At 28.4% G+C, this 20,397-nt stretch overlaps 1 protein-coding gene across 1 annotated transcript in view; it reads right to left on the bottom strand.

Annotated features, from left to right (window-relative positions):
* Positions 1 to 2,978: 2,978 nt before the first annotated feature.
* The window catches only part of LOC130672732 (discoidin domain-containing receptor 2-like), a 28,626-nt gene continuing 11,207 nt past the window's right edge, over positions 2,979 to 20,397 (bottom strand). The window contains exons 2-9 of the mRNA XM_057477437.1: positions 17,996 to 18,149; positions 16,597 to 16,702; positions 13,656 to 13,887; positions 12,295 to 12,750; positions 9,049 to 9,256; positions 8,284 to 8,844; positions 8,070 to 8,167; positions 2,979 to 6,698 (exon numbers count right to left, since the gene is read on the bottom strand). Coding sequence (XP_057333420.1) covers positions 6,531 to 6,698; positions 8,070 to 8,167; positions 8,284 to 8,844; positions 9,049 to 9,256; positions 12,295 to 12,750; positions 13,656 to 13,887; positions 16,597 to 16,702; positions 17,996 to 18,071 — 1,905 coding nt within the window. The 5' untranslated portion in view covers positions 18,072 to 18,149 and the 3' untranslated portion in view covers positions 2,979 to 6,530. The remainder of the gene's footprint in view (positions 6,699 to 8,069; positions 8,168 to 8,283; positions 8,845 to 9,048; positions 9,257 to 12,294; positions 12,751 to 13,655; positions 13,888 to 16,596; positions 16,703 to 17,995; positions 18,150 to 20,397) is intronic.

Raw genomic sequence — 20,397 nt, 5'->3', positions numbered from 1 at the left:
CGTGAGTGCACGAATAATTCAAACTTTCATTAAACATTTCTAGTCAAACGAGCCTGATTTTATGAATAATATAGAGTATTATCTCGGTGGAAATTCTATTTTATGTTTTTCAATTATTTTTTTTTTCTGGTGTTTAAATATGAAATAGGTTTGATTGTTTTTTAAATTATTTTATATGCTGTAAAAAATCGGGAGTGAATTCGGAGGCATTGCGGGTTTTATTCAAATCCGAATTCACTTTTACTCGGAGTTCCGGAGTCGAAAAAAAAACACTGCGTATATGGAGTAAATAGGAGTTTATTTTTTCAGCGGAATGAATATGGATTTTATTTAAATCCGAAATTACTCTGTTTTGAAATTTAAAAAAAAATCATTTTGAATATGGAGTAAATAGGGAGTTTATTTTTTCAGCGAAATGAATATGGATTTTATTTAAATCCGAATTTACTCCGTTTTGAAATTAAAAAAAAAATCTTATTGAATATGGAGTAAATAGGGAGTTTATTATTTCAGCGGAATGAATATGGATTTTATTTGAATCCGAATTTACTCCATTTTGGAGTTAAAAACAATCTTGTTGAATATGGAGTAAATAAGGAGTTTGTTTTTCCAGCGGAGTAATTTTGGAGTCAACTATATTTTATTTAAATCCGAATTTAATCGGAGTTCCGGAGTTTAGAAAGAAATTGATCCGCATATGGAGTAAATGTGGAGTTTGTTTGGCCAGCGGAGTAATTTTGGAGTCAACTAAATTTCATTTTAAATTCGAATTCACTCCGTTCTGGAGTTAAAAAAAATTACTTTACGTATGGAGTAAACGTGGAGTTTGTTTGTCCAGCGGAGTAATTTTGGAGTCAACTGGACTTCATTTAGATCCAAATTTACTCCAATTCAGAATCTTTATATTAAAATAAACTTCCCTTCGGAGTGAATTTTACTCCAAGGGAATTAAATGGATACCCAATTATCCGTTCCGCATTTACTCCATGTTCACTCTGCCAATTTTTCAGTGTATAATTACACTATTAAAATAAAAGTAATTATTTAATTACTGTTATTTAAAAAAGGACATTTTTTAAGTCGTACATAGGAAATTTTTTTTAGAGTAGGTAATAAATAACAATAAAATATGTATAGTTTAAATTCTATATATTCCATTATTACATGTTGTAGAAATAATTCAGCTATTTTAAAACATTTATTACTATTATAATATTTTCACTTTGTATTTTTTTTTGTATGTGTATTTGTGTGTGTGTAGAATTATTTATGTGCGTGTGGGGCACCATTAATTAATTACACTTGGTGGTTACTCAATATATAATTTATGTTACAATTATATACAAAAGGGGAGTTGAGTTTTTTATCGCATAGGTATTTTATAAATTACATTCATATGTACATAAAATAAATAAACTTGATTTTTTTTTCCTTTTTCTTTGTTTGTTAAAAATTCATACATATAACTTGCGCAGTTACATAGAAATTTTCGCACTTCTATTTATATTTTTATATTTATATGTATATATATAAATATATTTTTTTTACTCTTTAATTGAGAATCGTTGATTTCTTATCTAAATCTAAATTCTGTTAAAATCCCATTCGAGCTTCAAGATTTATAGGTGGGACGTTCCAGTCCAGAAATACGAGGCAAATTAAATGAAAAAAATATTAATTTTGAAATTTCCAAGATTCGTCTATTTTTATATTTTTTTTTATATTATAATCTACTAATTATTGTTCATTATATCTAAATGCTCCTTTTTTATTATCATATAATGATTGTATATTGTTTAAAATAGTTAATTAGCACAAGATTTTATTTTAAACCTGTGTCTAATTTTTTTTTATCAATTATTTTTGAAAATAAAAGTAGAGCAAGAAAAATAATTTTTTTTTAATTTATCAGGCTATAAAATTGCTTTTTAATATCAATTATAATAATAATTTTTTATCAGCAAATTTTATATGATCCTGAAATTAGCAGACAATTCAAAATTTTCGGATTTTTTTTAAACAATTTAATTTAAAAAAAAAAAAACTAAAAATATGCGCATGTAGAAAATTTAAAAAACTACAGGTGCAATTTTTTCAAATATTTTTTTTTTTATAATTTACCGTCGAAAAGAAAATCCAAAAATTATTAGACGTCGGCTCACTTCAGTATCATAATTTTATTCATTTATTTAAATTAAAGAAATACAGAAATAAATGATTATTTGGTGCAAAAAATTTTTTGCATCATGAATTGAAAGGAAAAATTTTTTGGTGAGAAAAAATTTCGTAGACCAAATAAATTTTGTCGTATTAAGAAAATAGTAGATTAGTATAAACTTATATTTTTAATCTTTGTCTCATTAAAAATTTATTTTTTTTTCGATAATTTTTGAAAATAAAAATAGAGAAAAAAATTACAATTTTATCAGTTTATCAGACTATAAAATCGCTTGTTAATTTCAATTATACTGATAATTTTTTATTAACAAATTTCATTTTTTTTTTTAATTATAAAGTACACAAAAAAATGATTCCTTGGCGCGAAAATTTTCACTCGCGCCAAGAAAATTTTTACTTGTCCTTGAAATTTTTTTGTATTATGAATTAAAAACAAAAATTTTCTGGTGAAAAAAAATTTCGTCGATGAAAAAAATTAGTATAAGATTTTATTTTTAATCTTTGTCTAATTTTTTGTAATTTGTAATTTTTTCTATTATTTTTAAAAATAAAAATTAAGCAAAAAATTAATTTTTGATGTCAGTATCAGACTATAAAATCGCTTGTTAATATTAATTATACTAATAATTTTTTATTAGCAAATTTTACTCATTTATTTTTTTTAAAATAATCAACATTTTTTTAGAATATAAATTTTTTTTTCGTTAGAAATATTTTTAAAAATCCGCTGTATCTAACGTTTACATTTAATTGATTATCATATCAGCTCGTATGTTCCTTTTTTTTTGTCATTTTATTAATTTTTTTTTTTTTTTTTAATTTAATTTTATTTTCTTTAAAAAGATTCTAACAATAAATTGTATAGTATTGCTGAGTTTGATATCATACTGTTTACATTAACGTCAGCGTAAAAATTCTCTTTCTAAATACACATTATAAATCTTTTCTACTTTAACGATAAAGATAAAAAGCAAAGCATTATTTACTTTTTTTATTAATTATTTATTTTCGCGAAAAATCCATTTCGAAACGACATTAAGAATTTAATAACGTTATTAGTCACAAGCTGGATTATGTTTGAATAAGTTATCATGCTTACCAGAAGCTTATGAACTAAAAGCCACTTAAAAAAATTTTCATTATTTAAATTATAATTTTTTACTCCCAAAATACTTTTTTTTTTTTAATAAATTTAATCTTTTCAAAATAAAATAGAAATTTTATGCTTGTAGAAGGAGCAAATAATACTATTAGATTGCAAAAAAAATATTAATTATACTGCAGTTAGCCGACGTCTAATAAATTTTGAATTTTTTTAAAAATGATAAATTATAAAAAAAAAATTATTTTAAAAAATTGCACCTGTAGTTTTTTCAATTTTTTACAGGTGCATATTTTTAGTTTTTTTTTAGTAATTTACTTGTTAAAAAAAAAAACCCAAAAATGTTTGTCGGCTAACTTCAGAGATGATCATGAAGTCAGCAGACAATCGAAAATTTTTTGTTTTTTTTCAACTCATTAATTAAAAAAAAAAAAAATTTAATAAAATGCACATGTAGAAAATTAAAAAAACTACAGGTACAATTTTTTAAAATAATTTTTTTTTAATGATTTATCGTTTTTAAAAAAATTCAAAAATTATTAGACGTCGATTAAATTCAGGATCATACTTCAGGATCATAAATATTAAATTAAAAAATAAACTTTTTAAAATACCTTTTTGTTTTCTTTGCAAAAATTCTGAACAGGTACAAATCCACACCAGATTCTCATTTCATACGTTATTTTTTATGCATTTATTATATTTTTCACTGTCATTTCGTATGAATAAAATATCGAGAAGAGTATCAGCATTACGACTTTTTAATTTAATATTTATTTTTAGTAATCTATTATTTATATGATTACATAAAAAATATTTGATCGTCCAGTACGCATCAGATAAATTGACATTTATCGTTTATTAATTTATTATTATTTTTTTTTTTCGTTTTTATTCGTATTTTATACTGCATTCTCGATATAAAACCCAACAAAAAAAGAGATCTAGAGACAAAAAATATTAATCGCTTATAGATTTTCTAGTTAAATAAAATAGAGGCTTAATTTTTTTTTTTTTTTTATATAAAGTAATGCATTTGTTTTCGTCAACGAATACATTTATGCATAGTAATACCTCACAAATGGAAGTTTCCATTTGACAACAATATTCATATTGTGACCCTTTTTTTTTATCACGCACTTAAAAATCATAGAACCACTTTTTAAAAGTAGTGGTTACTTCCGTCACTTGAACTGCTTCCATTCGTAAGTTATATGCGACTAAGAAACTGTTTTTCATACATCTATCGCTTAATTTTTTTTTTTTATCAACGATATGAACAATAAGTCAAAATCAACTGTAATCGCTGCTCATTTTTTTTATAATCGTTGTTTTATAAAAGTTTAGAAGTCATAAAAATAAGCCAACAAAGCTTCGATGAATCGAATATCTATATATACATATATATATACATTTAGACTCATTCGAAAAAATCGACTATTGTTTTTTTTTCTCGAAACCCCTTGTTAAATAGTTGCAGGGAGGTAAAATTAGATGCCTGTTAAAAGATGAGCTCTTAATATTTAGTTGCTCGTCGCAATTTTTTATTTCCCATCTAAATAACGAGAAAAAAAATTTAAGTTCCGAATTTTATACCTCCACAGGAACTCATTGTACAGATAAGCTCAGGACATAATTTTGTAGGGAATTAAATGTTGTACAAAAAAAAATTCTTTTCATTTTTTTTAAAATTCATCTGTTCAAAAATTACTGGAACTAGGAGTAAAATTGTCAGTAAATTTAGAGATCTTTTTACTTTTCCGGCGAAACTATCAGACTTATCACAAACTTTCACAGAATCTTTTTTGTAGACAATTTTATTCTTTACAAATTATCTCTGGTAAAGTTTTTCAAAATTCCACATTGTTTCGTAGTTATTTTCATTTTTAAGTCAAGCTCTTGAAATCAAAACACTCTTTTGTTTAAGAGCTTGACATTAAAATGAAAATTACTAGGAAACAATGCGTAATTTTGAAAAAATTTTTCAGAGATAATTTGTAGGCAATAAAATTCTCTACAAAAAAGTTCCCATAAAATTTTGTGATAAGTCTGATAGTTTCGCCAGAAAAGTAAAAATACTCCGAAATTTACTATAAATTTGACTCCTAGTTCCAGTAATTTTTGAACCGTTGAATTGATAAAAAAATAATAAGAGACTTTTTTGTATAGCGTTCAATTCCCTATAAAATTATATCCTGAGCTTATCTGTACAATGAGCCACTACCGAGGTATAAAATTCCAAAAAAATTTTTTTTCCCATGTTATTTAAACGGGAAACTGCAACGATTTAACCCGGAGTTCAGTCCAATACATATACATATATATATACACAGATGATAAATTTCATATTATATTAATAAGAAAATTAACATTTCTTATTTTCTCTATGATTTGCAATGTTGTCACAACTCAAATTTTTAAATTTGTCATCAATAATTTATCCTTCATTTTGTCTCTTTTTTATCTATATCACAATCGTCATCGGGTTTTTTTTACATACATGATATTTTTTATTGTTGGTTTATCCCTGTATTGTCAATTCTCATAAAAATTATGTTTTTTTTTTTAATTCTCTGTTCACTTTTTATTTTAAATTATTTATTTTAAAATTTTATTCTTATTATTTTTTATTTACTCGTTGCGTTGAAGGCGATGTCGGTTTTTTTTATAAATAGAGAAATAACAAAAATTTCACCTATTCCAATTACACTTAACATCTACAATTGGTCATTAAGTTCTAAGTGATTACGAATATTTCTATATTTAAAATTGCTGTATAGTAAAAAATAAAAGAGAAGTAAAAAACAAAATATAATACAGTTATTGTACGTGTGTTTGGATTTTTTTTTTAATTTTGGAGCACAAAAATTGATAAAAAGCCAAACACGTTTGTCGATTTTTCGTTACTCAGTTTCACAATTTATAGAGCTTCAGTCTTATAGCGTGGCAGTCGATTTGTTAATTACTAATAGCAAAAAAAGAATTTAACAAATCGATCCTATATATAGTATGTACGTTTGTATGTTAATATCATATAATGTATACAATATATTTAAATATCCGTCCAACATGAACTGACAGTATCGCAACTTATACAGAGGGATGAACTTGATAAAAAAATCACAGGTACGAAAACACAAAATATAGATATAATAAATATGAATATCGTATGAATTCGTAAAAGTGATATTAAAAAACATTAGATTAAAAAAGTTGCATATCATATGCAGTACACAATGTGAGTATATTCTTACGCGTATCTATTGTGCGTGTGCTCCCGACGTTTGCTTCCTCTTCGTTCGCGCTCAGAGATTAGTTGAGGGCTTGGAGAACTTGAATAGACTACGTTGTTAGATCCCCGAGTTGGTGGGACGCTTATCGGTGGCGGTGGCGGTGGAAAAAAACTCTGCAAACATGCCTGGAATACCAATTTATTTCATTTACCACCGCTTAAAATCAACTTGAGATTTTTTATGTATATATACAATATATATACTGTAAAAAATTTAGGGAGAGAACGTGGATTTAATCTGGAGTGAATGCGGAGCGGGTGATTGTTTATTTATTTAATTCCTTTGGAGTGAAATTCACTCCGAAGGAGAATTTACTTTAGTATTAAAACTCCCAATCGGAGGGAATGCAGATTCAAATAAAATCAAAATCACTCTGATAAAAGAACAAACTCCCTATTTACTCCGTATGCGAAGTAATTTCTTTTTAACTCCAGAATTCTGAGTGAGAGAGTGAATTCGATTGAAATAAAATTCGTAATCACTCCGAATTCACTCACGGTTTTTTACAGTACATATTACTGTCAGAAAAAATTTTTTTTTTTATTAAATACATCTCAAAAGTGACTGATAAAATAAAATCAGTTCTGTATCTCAAAAATTGAGCTGTCGCACGGGGGGTCTCCTTTCCCATTTAAAATACATTGAAAAAATTTTTTTTTCGATTTTTGGATTCTGAGATCTTGTAGGAAATTAAATTCTCTAGAAAAAAGGTCTCTTGTATCATACGCCTAAAGATGATAGAAAAAGAGTTATAGAAGTTGAAACTTACGAAAAAATCGAATTTTCAGGATGAATTTTTTTGTTTTTTATTCGTTAACTAGGAGGGTTTCTTCTTTTAATTATTTTGCTATTAAAATTCTTATAGAAAATTTAATTATCTATAAAAATGGTCCTTAGAGTCGTTTTAATAGAGCTCATAGAAAGGCAGTTACAGAGCTCTAAAGTTAAGAAAAATATAATTATTGAGAAAAAAATTTTTTTCATGCTAAAAATTTGATTTTTTCTCCCTAAGTTTTAACCTCTATAACTTTTTTTCTATCAACTTTAAGCGTATGACACAAAATACCTTTTTTGTAGAGCATTTAATTTCCTACAAGATCTCAGAATTCAAAAATCAGAAAAAAAGTTTTTTTCATTAGTTATTTACAAAATACAAAAAAAAAAATTTTTCAATGTATTTTAAATGGGAAAGGGAAACGCCCGTGCGCCAGTTCCATTTTTGAGATAGAGCTGAAATTTTAGTTTTTTTTTTTTATTTATGTAACCTAAGATATATTTAACAAAAAAAAAAAAAAAAAATTTCTGACAGTCTAATCTAATACATATATAAATGTATATACAATATATACATGTATACATACATACAGTGTATATATATAAATATGTATATACTTAGTCATAAAGACGCTTTTATTAAAACCCGAGAAAAAAAATTGTAGTAAAAAAATTATTTCTTCCAAGATAATAAATTATGAAAGTAATAAAAAAATATTTACCTTAGCGCTACCTCTCGACGATGTTTTTGAAAAGACACTTTCGTGTTCGCTACTGGTACTAGGTACTGGTATTGGAACCGCATAATCATATGTGGGATCTACGTAGTCAAGAAATAGATTAGTTGAAAATAATTTAGTTTTTTTATCTATTTTACGTAATGTAATAACTACCGATTACGCTACGCTAAATTTATTAAAAACAAAAAGCATTTACCTGAGCATTCAATATTGTCATGCAAATCCTTATTGTCAATAACAACGGTACTGTAACCATAATAAGTAGCTTGCGATGGTTCTCTGTATTTATTTTCATGAAAAGGTTCTTGGTATTCATCAAGTCTAACATCACCAAGCAAACGATCGTTCAAATCGCGCGGTAATGTCGTCAGCTTCGCGCCAGCGTAACGATCATCAAAATCTTCGACTCTATAAGTCATTAATGACGAATCTTTTTCACCAGCTGTACCGTAGGTTGATTCGGGTGACAAATGTTGGTGATTACCAGAAGGTATCGATTCTTTAGCATCAAGAGAGCTGGCGAAATTTTTCCGCTGACGGTGATGAGAAACAATGAAAAATATTGCGACGGCTAGTAAAAGTATGACAGCTGTTAGTACGCCGATTATTACAGCCATGTACGTCGGGTCGTCTTGTTTTGCTGTAGAGATAGGAATTTCCGCTTGCAGTGGAATATCTTTTGAGGTACTTTGGTTCTTTGTTCGTGGTGACTCCGTCGAGGGGGGAGATTCCGGCGTAAAATTCCCATGGGCTATGTCTGTCAACATTGATACGATAAAACATAAGTGGGATTGATTATTTATTTTTTTTCTTTTATTTATTTTATTTTTTTCGTTATTTAAACCTCTGTACTGTATATATTTAGGCTATAACTCGGTATATATATAAGATAAAAACAAAAAAATAAATAAATAAATAATGATAAAGAATGATATCAAGTGAAATATATAATATGACTCACCAGAATCAAAAGTGATCTCACTTATCATAAGCCACTTAGCCGCTAAAGTAAATCGTAACTTTATAAATCTACCAATACGATGATGAAGTTTTATTGATACATTTCGTGGTGTTTCGAATATTTTATCTTCTATGTATGCGTAAATTATTGGATCACTTATGTACCATTTTCCCCCGATACTAAATGAAATATTAACTTCGGAAAAAACCTAAAAAAAAAATAGTGTTAATAGGTACACGGAAAGAAATAGATAGTACTGGTTACTTAATATTTAAGTTCTTGTCCATGATCAAAATATTTCAAATAACTTAATCTTAGGAATTTGGACAATAAGTGAAGATGTTATATTATAAAATTTGCAACGTTTCGCTGATTTATTTCAGTTTCATCAGGCGAACTAAGAATCAAAAAATTCTCCTTGTTAATACAAATATTTGACATATGAAACAAAAATAAATAACAATAATTACTCTTATTGTTAACATCCTCGTCTAGTTTTTACAAAGTCAATAGATGCAATAGAGTAAAACAGCATATTCATAATCTCAAACATTTCCTCAAATTACAAAATCAACAACTTACTTAGATTCCTCTTAAATACTATTCAAATTAATAAATGAATAAGATAAAATAAAATTCAACAACGTTTGTCTGTCAAGTGTGTTTACAACTGACTCACTTAGATCATTTTAAATGTTGCAAATTTTATAATATGACATCTTCACTTATTGTCCAAATTCCCAAGTTTAAGTTATTTGAAGTACTGATTACTGTTCTGCGCAGTAATCGAGGAAAAGTATACGGAAAAAAACATTTTAATATGACTGATTTATATTAAAACGGGAGTAAGTCATTGCTCAACACGTACTATTACTTTTTAAACAGTAACCAGTGCTGTGCTACACAGTTCATTAAACATATGACGTTACTGTTAAAATAGTCGTTCATAGTTCAAAAGTATACAAACCTCCCAGCACAGCTCTTGTTGCTGTATAGAATAGAGGAACTTACTATTTAGTGACAGGAATTGTTACTTAGTTCTCGTAGATCTCCCTAATAGCCACTTTAGCTTGAAATTGACAGTAATTTGACAATTGAAATTACCGAAATTTGCTGCCCGAATTTGCCGACAATTTAACAACAAAACATTTGACGAAAAATTCAAGGAAAGTTTTGTAAAGTAAACTGTGCTATTAGGACTCATTAACCTCCAGAACAGTACTCAATCCTGTTCTGACATGAACGGTTACTAACTTCATATACGTCTGTAGTGTCAAGACCCGAGGAGCACACTTGCCTTTGTGACATCTATAAGATATCAGTTTTCAGGCTACTTTTTGACATACATAAGTATCGATAAGGCACCAATATAATGATAAAACGATCAGAAATTTATGTCACCAAAAAAATGTCTACTTAAAAGACTTAACACAAGTGACGACAAAAAGTAAATTACAAATAGTAGTAAAATAAGTCATCTAAATGACTTTTTGATTGAAATAAGACAGGAAAAACAAGACAACTCGTCTGTTTCCGGAACCAACATTTGTATGTCGTATTTATACCAAAAAAGGTGACTGAGACAAAAAAAAATTTGTCTTATCCTTTTAAAAGACATCTTTAAGACATCTTAAAGTTGTCTCTGTGCTACTTGGGGTATAGTAAAGACACATATGAAGTTAGTAATAGTTCATGTCAGAACAGGACTGAGTACTGTTCTGGAGGTTAATGAGATCTACGAGATTTAAGTAACCATTCCTGTCACTAAATATTAAGTTCTTACATTCTATACATAATAGCAACAAGAGCTCGGCTGCCCAATTTCAAAACACAGTAAGGGACAAATTTTTCAAAATCGATGTTTTAGTATTTTTAGTTCCAGTGGAATCTTGTGGACATGATTTAATACATATTAAAAAAAATTTATTTTTGTCAGTTACTGTGTTTTGAAATTGGGCAGCCGAGCTGTGCTGAGAGGTTTGTATACTCTTGAACTATAAACGATGACTATTTTAACAGTAACCAGTCACATCCTCCCCTTTCTGGGTAAACTTCGTAACTACTTTTTTTCCATAATTAAAATTATGAGTGAAAAACATTCTTTAGTACTGCTATTGCGTAAAAAATGCTTCAAACTTTAATAATTATAACAGAATGTTCAAGAGACTTTTGAATTTTAATATTTCCATTAACGCACATGTAACAGAATAGATGTTTTGACATGTACCTGAAGATCGGAACGTTTTTCGAGGAACGAAAATAAGAAAAAATAAATGAAAAGTAAAAAATCTACTGGATCTAGATTTCGGAAATGTTTCGCACGTCACCCGAAATGACAGGCCACCCCCAATTACCCCTAAATTCGCCTTTAGACACAAATTTCATGTATTATATTCATTTTCGTTGCGTGAAAAACGTCACGATCTTCAGGTACATGTTTTGATCGATTTCTGAAAAAAATATAATTTTGCAGTTACGAGATTTACCCAGAAAGGGGACGATACTTTTTATATACTGTATATATAGCACATCACTGATTACTGTTTGAAAAATAATAGTATGTGTTAAGCAATGACTTACTCCTGTTCTAATATTAATCAATCATATTAATATGTATTTTTCCATATACTTTTCGTCGATTACTGCGCAGAACAGTAACCTGTACTATTTATTTTTTTCCCTGTTACTTATTTATACGTCAATAAATTAATGCCAGACAGTTTTATTATATTTTATTAATTTTAACAGGAAGATAAATTTTAAACGGTACTTTTGATCATTTATATTTTTACGTCATCAGAGCAATAACTTGTTTTGATTATCATAAAAAAATAATTAAAAAAAATTTGAATAACGAAAATTAAAATTTTAATCTATAATAAGTAGATACTATTTAATAAATAGACAAATAGAAATTTAACAGAAAACCTGTTTTTTGAATATAGATGTTTTTAAAAAATATCAATATATGTATATGTATATGTATATTAAGCAATGTAATATTTCATTCATATAAAATACTTTCTATACTACAAATTATTTTTAATTCCCGCTTAGAAATTAATTTTATGTTACAAAGTGATGAAAAATAAATGTAAGACAGTAGAGTCTGGTTATAAGTCAGATCGGACGCTCTACTCACTCTCACGTCAGTTTAATTTTTTCCTCAAAGTAATAGTATAGACAGAAACGTTGCTTATAACCAGATTGCACTGTATGTAGAATATATAGGCCGCATAAATTTACCTGTACATCTTTAGTAAATTGATTATTGCAAAAGATATGAACAGCAGAAAATTCTCTAACACGATCGAATTCAAATTTAATGTCCAGCGGATGTCCAGCTCGAGTGTCGTTTCTCCAGCCGACCCATCCTTGACTGCGGTCATCGCCGTAGTATCCCATTTTGAAATCATCCGGGCCAGTACGACCATCCGTGAGTTGGCCTAAGCCGCGTTGCAATTCATCATCCCAGAATCCATCATATGTGGCGTCGAAAAATTCCCAGTTGCCACGTTTATCACCTTGTGGCATCGAGTATGACACAATACCGTCATTCCATGGGCATCCGTACAATTCAACGCGCATACAGACGGTGCGATAGTGATAACTGTACGGTAGAAATCGAATTTTCGTCGCCCAAATTGCTGGTTCGAGCTCGTGTTTAGATTCAAGATATGTATTTGTATTGCCAGGTATTACCTAATTGACAACAATGTCACTATATATCATATATATATGTACAGTTGACTATTAGAATTTAAATATATTTAATATCTATGGATCAATGAAATTAAAAAACGAAAACAAATAAATACGATACTGAAGTTAGCCGACGTCTAATAATTTTTTGAATTTTTTCAAAATGAATTATAAAAAAAAGTATTTTTTAAAATTGCACTTGTAGATTTTTTGATTTTCTACATGCGCATATTTTTAGTTTTTTTTTTTCTAATTAATTTGTTGGAAAAAAAAAATCCAAAAATTATAAGACGTCTGCTAATTTCAATATCATAAATAAATGTATAAATTTGAACAACATTAAATTTGTTAATTATATATAGGGGGGGGGGGGGGGTACTTAAGGAAATACTAAATTTTCGGGGGCTCAAATTCGTTGAATATTTTTTTTTTAATGACATTCAAAGTAAACCGAAAAAATTTTCATCTGCTGTTTGGAAATAACTTTGATTTTGCACGAAAAAGAAACTAAACTGAAACTACTATTTATAAGTAATTTATTTGTGTAATTTTTGTAAGATGAATAAAATTTTTTTACAAGAGAAAGAAAAAAAATAATGAGGTAAGACTAGATCTGAGTAAATTAAAAAAAATTATAAAATTTTAGGGGTACCCCGTTTTACCCATCTTCCTAAAAGTAATGATGTGGGTACTCATTTTACTCGTCATCACCTACACTTTAATACAACGACATTTATTTTGAAAACAATTTTTTTTTTTTTAAATAATTTTGATATTGAATGCAAAATAAATTAAACTGAGAGTACTATTAATTTTTTCTAAAATTTTAAGGATTACCCGTTTTTCCCCCCTCCCATATAACTATATACTGGTGGCTAAGTCAATTAAATTTTTCTAAAACCCACCTCTTCACCATTTACACCTTTATATCGGACCCATTTGCCGAGTTTTGGTCGCCAATACTCAAGAATATACGCCTCTGCAAATTCAACTCCTTGTCCATTTCCAAAACGTCCCTGAGTCGCAGTGGCTGTAATAACGTGCATAGTATGCAAATCAATTTCTAACCATTCATGTGGTTCCGTCGTAACTTGATGTTTTGGACACCATGCACCACCATGTCGTTCTTGTTTTAATCTTAAAAGACAAACAAAAAACAGTAGATAGAAAAAGTATATTATAAATTAAAAAACATCTTAAGAGCTTCGTTACCGAAATTATAAACGAGATAAGATAAAATATTATTAGTGTTTCTTTTCAGTGAACCATTAGATATCACGACGGTTTTTTTGTAGTAGCAAGAAAAAAAAACATTACATGTTTCCACAACTTAACTTGCCATTTCTCAAGCTGTCTCAGTAATTTAATGAATCGTGTATCCCTCTATTTCTCAATGTTTTCCCCTCACTCTTGTGACTCTCGCGGCTCTACCAAATAGAACGTGTTATGTCGTTTCACGCGGAGCATGCGTCACGAATATACCATGATAGTATAGTTATATTGTGAAGTGTAGAGCGAGCATGTGCACAGCGGGTTCCAAATTCTGAGCACATCAGCGGCTGATCCAGAAAGTATATAATAGAATTTATGATAATGGACGTAAAATAGAAAAAAGGGTCAGAAAGGGAAATGTATCGCAGGTACAAGGAGAAAAATATATATCAACCTTTACTTAAAAATATGAGTTTAAATTACTACATTCATTTTGTAATCTTAAAACGCTATTGAAATTGTATGATTTTTCCATTTACTAGTATATCTAGTATACTAATTTTTCATTTTATTATTTACCACTTATTCGATTTATGTATATTGTAAATTAATTTATAATCATGAATAAATGATATTTTAAGCTAATAATTGATCAGTGATATCGAATTTATAAAATAAAAGTTAGTAACTTTTGCAATTTTTCGGCTGGAAAAATCAGTATCTAAGATAGCAATTCTTACTTTGACCAATCATTACTTTTTAATAGATTATGCCATAAATTAATTAACTTTTACTAATAAGTCACGTATTTATACACCTGAAAGTAATAATATTTACTTATTTTTTAAAATAATTGATAGTAGTTTTTAGGAATCTACAAAAATTAGTAAACTACTTTGCATTAAGTACATAATAGTACTCATTATTGATAACAGATTCCACTTTTTACTATTATTTATTCATTTTTAATATTCTGTTTTTTCCGTGTATATTAGAATGAAAATAGGGGAGGAGGGGGCAAAGTAGGCCCCTTAAAATTTTCAAAACTTCAAAAAATATGGGGGCAAAGTGAGCCCCTCAAAATTTTCTATACGTCAATAAATTCAGATGGATAATAAGCTTATCGAAATTTCTTACATAATGAGGGCTAAAATAGACCACCGAAACTGTTCATTAAATATAATTTATTAAGAAAGTTAAAGATAGTAAAATTACGTTTTAAAGTTATATCGCAGCAGACTATTAAAATTACTTTTATATTATTAAAATACAATTGTTTTATAGTTATTTGCAAATATCACACGTGTAAAGAATAAAAAATATCAAATTCGAAATTTTTTGGAAGGCCCACTTTGCCCCTAATTTTCGATTTTTCAATTTTAATGGACGCAGCATAATGAAGTGAAAATAAGTATCATATTATAATTATTTTCCTTAAAGGCCCTACTCTGCCCCTAGCTCCCCTAAATCAATTAAATTTGTATTAGTTTTTCAACTTTTTATTATTATTGTTATTATTATTATTTATATGTCATCTGTATTGGTGCTGGTGTCAATTTTTATTTTTAAAAAATCCCTTTTTGTTTTGACGGAGATTCGAACCCTGATCTCCCGCGCGCGAGTTCTTTGCTTGGACTGTCGGTCCATTGTCTTCTTTAGAGGTTCAATTGAACGAAAATCTCTGAACTTGTAATACATATTCGTGAACTCTATCTCCACCAACTTTTAATTTTATCGATCTGATTTTGAAAAATTAGAAGCCGTTTATTAATTTTTAGTCGCTCTACAATAATACTACACCATTCATTTGGTTTACAGAAATTACTAAACAGATTGTAATTTTTGTATACTGTAGGGTATGTAATGCATATTTTTAGTTAGTTTTCATATTTTTACAGGGTAAAAAATCGTTAAATCGTATAATGAAATGCACTACTATATGTTTCGTGATATTTTGATACTTTCTTTATAAAAATTGCTGTTCGATTAACAAAGAGCACGAATGAAGTAGTAATAAAACTAATAATACAGCAACTTTTCAGATAAACATGTAGTACTAACTACCAATTTGTGATTTTTACTACACATTTAGTAATAAATAGTAAAAGTAAGGCACTCATTGATTTGCATTAGTATTTCTTACTAAAATATATAAAATATTAAAATATTTTCGAGACTCGTTTTCTCCGTGGAGATTAAATACAGGTATAAAAATGAAATGTTAATTTCTGTGATGGAAACAACTGTAGAGGTAGTCTACAACATCATCAAAGCTCTTATATCTCGATCGTTACGAGAGATAAATATATACATAAGTAGGCGTTAGGTGTATAGTGTATAGTGATATTGTGTAGCGTATAGGTTCAGTAGTAACTACACCACACGAAGTAGTTACTTAGGTATATTTTCGAGATATCTAAAACTTCAAAGAACTGCTTAGCGCACAAGCCAACGAACCCAACCGGCTGCTCTGGCAGTTAAGTGTCAAGTGCCAAATCACATAGTAAACGTCAGTGAGACAGGTTTACCAGTAGCTTAAGAAATAGATATGTAGCTTTTTAGACAAGAGATATGGGAGAAAGTTGTGTCTTTCTTATTTATATTATTACATATGCACTTGTCTCATAAACTTACCGTGCAAATTGTGGTCCGACGTTGCCGCTGTCAAAGCTCGAGCTTGCTGTGATGTCGGCGTCTGGAATGATTCCTGCTTCCATTCCCAAAGGGGCAATGCATTGTGCTGCAAGCAGAAAAAAGGAATTCGATATGCAGCCCATTACATATTCATTCAAAGTCTGTAGCTTGAGCACGACTACGACGAAACCCCATTCTCCATCCATTTGCTCGGACTCTTCAGTCACAAAAGCGTGCTTTCTAACTTTTCACTCCCACCTTTGTATATATGTATATATATATATACATATCTATATGCATATCTATAGCTACCAGGCGCGGATAAAAACGAAGAAATGCTTTCAGAAACGAAAAGTTTGAGGTGGAAAAAATTTTTTGTTACATGAATAAAGTATTATTGAAATATCTATGAGAGTTTCTTTGTGTAGCACACGGCAAAAAATAAATACTTCTCATGTTAAAAAAAATTCAGATTGTAATGGATAATATACGTGTAAAAAAATTTGTTCAAAAAATGTTCCTGACAGTGAACTTCAAAAATTGAGACAATTCTGAATGATACTGTCGGCCGACGTCTAATAATTTTTTGATTTTTTTAAAAATGATAAATTACAAAAAGAAGTATTTGAAAAAAATTTCACTTATAGTTTTTTTAATTTTCTGCATGCAGGAATTTTTTAATTGTCTGCAAACTTCGGGGTCATAAATTCTGAACTTTGAGTTGAACATTTTTGGAACTGTAAAATGATTAGAAGTGGGAAAAATTTTCAACTAGTGTGGACTCTTCGTGCAGTTTTTTTTAATTTTTTAGGCAAACTTGATTCGAATTTAAAATTTTATGAGTTCATAATTAGTTCCAATCACTCATTTTTTGAACTATTTTCCAACGACTACGAAAAGTAAAAAAAAAACTGACCCCCAAAAGTTCTAATAAAATTCAGATCTTCATAAATATTTTCATTTTTTTTTTGCCTCATACCGGAATAATTTTAGTAAAAGTCATAAATGTTCATAATTTCTGATTAACTCCTTTTTTTTAAATGTTTTTCAAACCCAAAAAATTGTCAAATCAAATCATTTTTGCTCCAAAAAAAACTTGCAGGCAAAGCCTTCACCAGTAAAAAATTCTTCACTTTTTAATTTTTTCAGTTCCAAAAATGTTCAACTTGAAGTTTAGACGATAGAGTTATATGATCAAGTTGCTGAAGAAGTCCCAATAAAGGGACGAAAAGTCCAATTTATGGTCAAAATTAAATTCTAATTTACTGTCCACCTCCTTGTGAATTTATCATTTTCTTAAGTTGATCTGAACACGATTTTAAATTAAACTTCACTTTCATGAGCGTTTTTTAAACGAATTTATTTTACACGGGTATATATATAATCTTGTTATACTTACATATGTCTATAGCGTCTCCATCGTTAAGATAGAGAATGAAAAGGTAAAAAAGATAAAAAAGCCGCAGGTTATTCATTACGACAGATGTTTTAAATGCCGATTACTTTCACGAGGGCTACTCGAATCTCATAGTCACTCGAGGATTCTTGTACGTCTGAAACATATTTAGAGAAAAGAAAAATTAATTTTATTACAGTTTTACGTACATTATTATATCTTAAATTAAATTTTATTCGACAATTATTATCGCTGAAACTAATTTTACAATTTCAGAATATAATTGAAAGTTATTGACGTAAAAAAAAAAAAAAAAAGAAAAAATAGGTACGTAGTTTAACTACCCTATGGCCCCTTATTCTCTTTGTCAGCCACAGTGATTCGTGTCGACTGGGCTGAAAGCGACGGACAAAGAGCGACATTCACGCTAGCAGCCATTATGCATCATTACCAAGATTACGATCAGACTCACGGAGAGTAGAGTGAACGAAATTGAAAGAGAAGTCGACTGGTAAGACTGCCGCAGATGCTGCTCTCTTTACTCCTTTACTTATCGTTGGTGGAATAAACTCCAGGCTAATCGACTATTTTATTTTCTTCGTTTGAGACATCGTTTATGCGACCACTGACTTCTTCTCAAGTACACAGTGAATGTACATGATATTCAAGAGAAACGGAAGAACAAGAATACTAGGCTGTAAATTATTCCGTTTTTTTCATAAAAATTTGAACATGGTCACCACAGATTTTTGAAACTGAAACTCCCTGACTTTTCCAGGTGTTCCAGTCAAATAATTAACAAATTTCCTGACCACATGTGATTATATTAAATTGGAAATATTTATTTAATTCAAAATAAAGTGAAATGAAACTTTATTTTATTATTTGTTAACGCTCATAGTTTTCCCGGGTCAAAATATTTGATCGGTTTTAAATAAAATAAAAATACTGTCATTTCAATTCAATTTTACTTCTTATTTTTATCTAATTAACATGGGAAATTTAGTCGAATTTTACCCGTACTATTTCCTAATTTAGACTATTTTCAGATTTGTATTTAATAATTTTTAGTCTAGTTTGGTCGCCTGGAGATCAAAATCATATTTTTTTCTCAAAATATTTTGCCTTCTTTTTTTTCATTCAGACCGAAATTAGACTTTTTCTGCGTATTTTTATGCGAACAAAAACAGTAAAGCAATATATGCACAGTATGCAATCCAGTTACACTAAAATCAGATCAAATTTTTCGAACCGGGTTTTTATTTATTAAATGAATAATTTTTATTTCAAATCTATGTTTTTATATAACTTACTCTGCAATAAAATATTAATAAACTTTTCATTTTCACTAGAATAAATTTCATAAATAAGAACGTTTTATAGAATATTAATAAAATATCAATCAAGTACGCGAATAATGAATACAGTGAAACTTATTAGTTCAATACTTATGTATACTTTAAATGTTTTTTGTTTTTAAACTTGTCAATATGCATGTTAACAGCTTGAAGATCCTGACGATTGGTTTCTACCAAAACTTTTTTTCTAATAGCCGTTTTAATTTCTAACTGCTTCATTTTTCCGCTGATGGAATCAATTTCTAATAATTTTTTGTCAAAATGGTCTTACATTTGAATTCGCACCGCGCCACTTTTTGAATAATTTTGACAGATAAAAAAAATTTATCAGATTTTTTCCGTAAAAAAAAAAGAAAGTAAAAATTTTCCCAGCTTTATGACGAAATTCCCTAACTTTTCCTTGATTTTTACAGTATATTTATAATTCCCTGACATTTCCAGGTTTTCCAGAAATGTGGCCACCTCACAGTAAAAAAGGATTCGTCAAAATCAACACATATAGTGTGTAAAACGAACGTTTTACACTTATTTATATGTTACTTTAACATGTTGTGTGTGAAAAAAAGTTACATACGCATATGTTAAAAGTAAAAATTTTCCCAGAATTTTTTCGTGATACTCGACATTATTTTTAACATATTTTGTGTGTTGATTTGCCAGTAACATACAAAAGTGTTAACAAATCAATCGATTGCGACAGTTGAAACAAGATAAATACTGTGTGTTAAATTGACACCAAAGTGTTAAAAATTCAACACTCAGAATTTTAACACACGCTTTTTTTTACACTTTGACGATTTGTTTTTTACTATGCATGTTAAATTATAAATTAAATATAAAATTTAAATAATTTTATTTTATTAATTTAAGAAACACGATAACTTTTCTGAATAATAAATTTTCGAGGAAAAAAAATTATAAATTTTAATCAGGTGTATAATTTTGTTCCTCAATAAAACATTTTAGGGAATAACTTAAATCCGGGATTACAATTGCGAAAAGCCCACCTGGTGCTCGCGTCGCGTTTACGATTTCCACGATCGTTGT

This window comes from Microplitis mediator, chromosome 8 (genome assembly GCF_029852145.1).
Source record: "Microplitis mediator isolate UGA2020A chromosome 8, iyMicMedi2.1, whole genome shotgun sequence".
In the NCBI taxonomy this organism is placed as follows: domain Eukaryota; kingdom Metazoa; phylum Arthropoda; class Insecta; order Hymenoptera; family Braconidae; genus Microplitis; species Microplitis mediator.
Note: the sequence above shows the minus strand (reverse complement) of the source record. Positions and strands in the feature narration are given on the sequence as shown.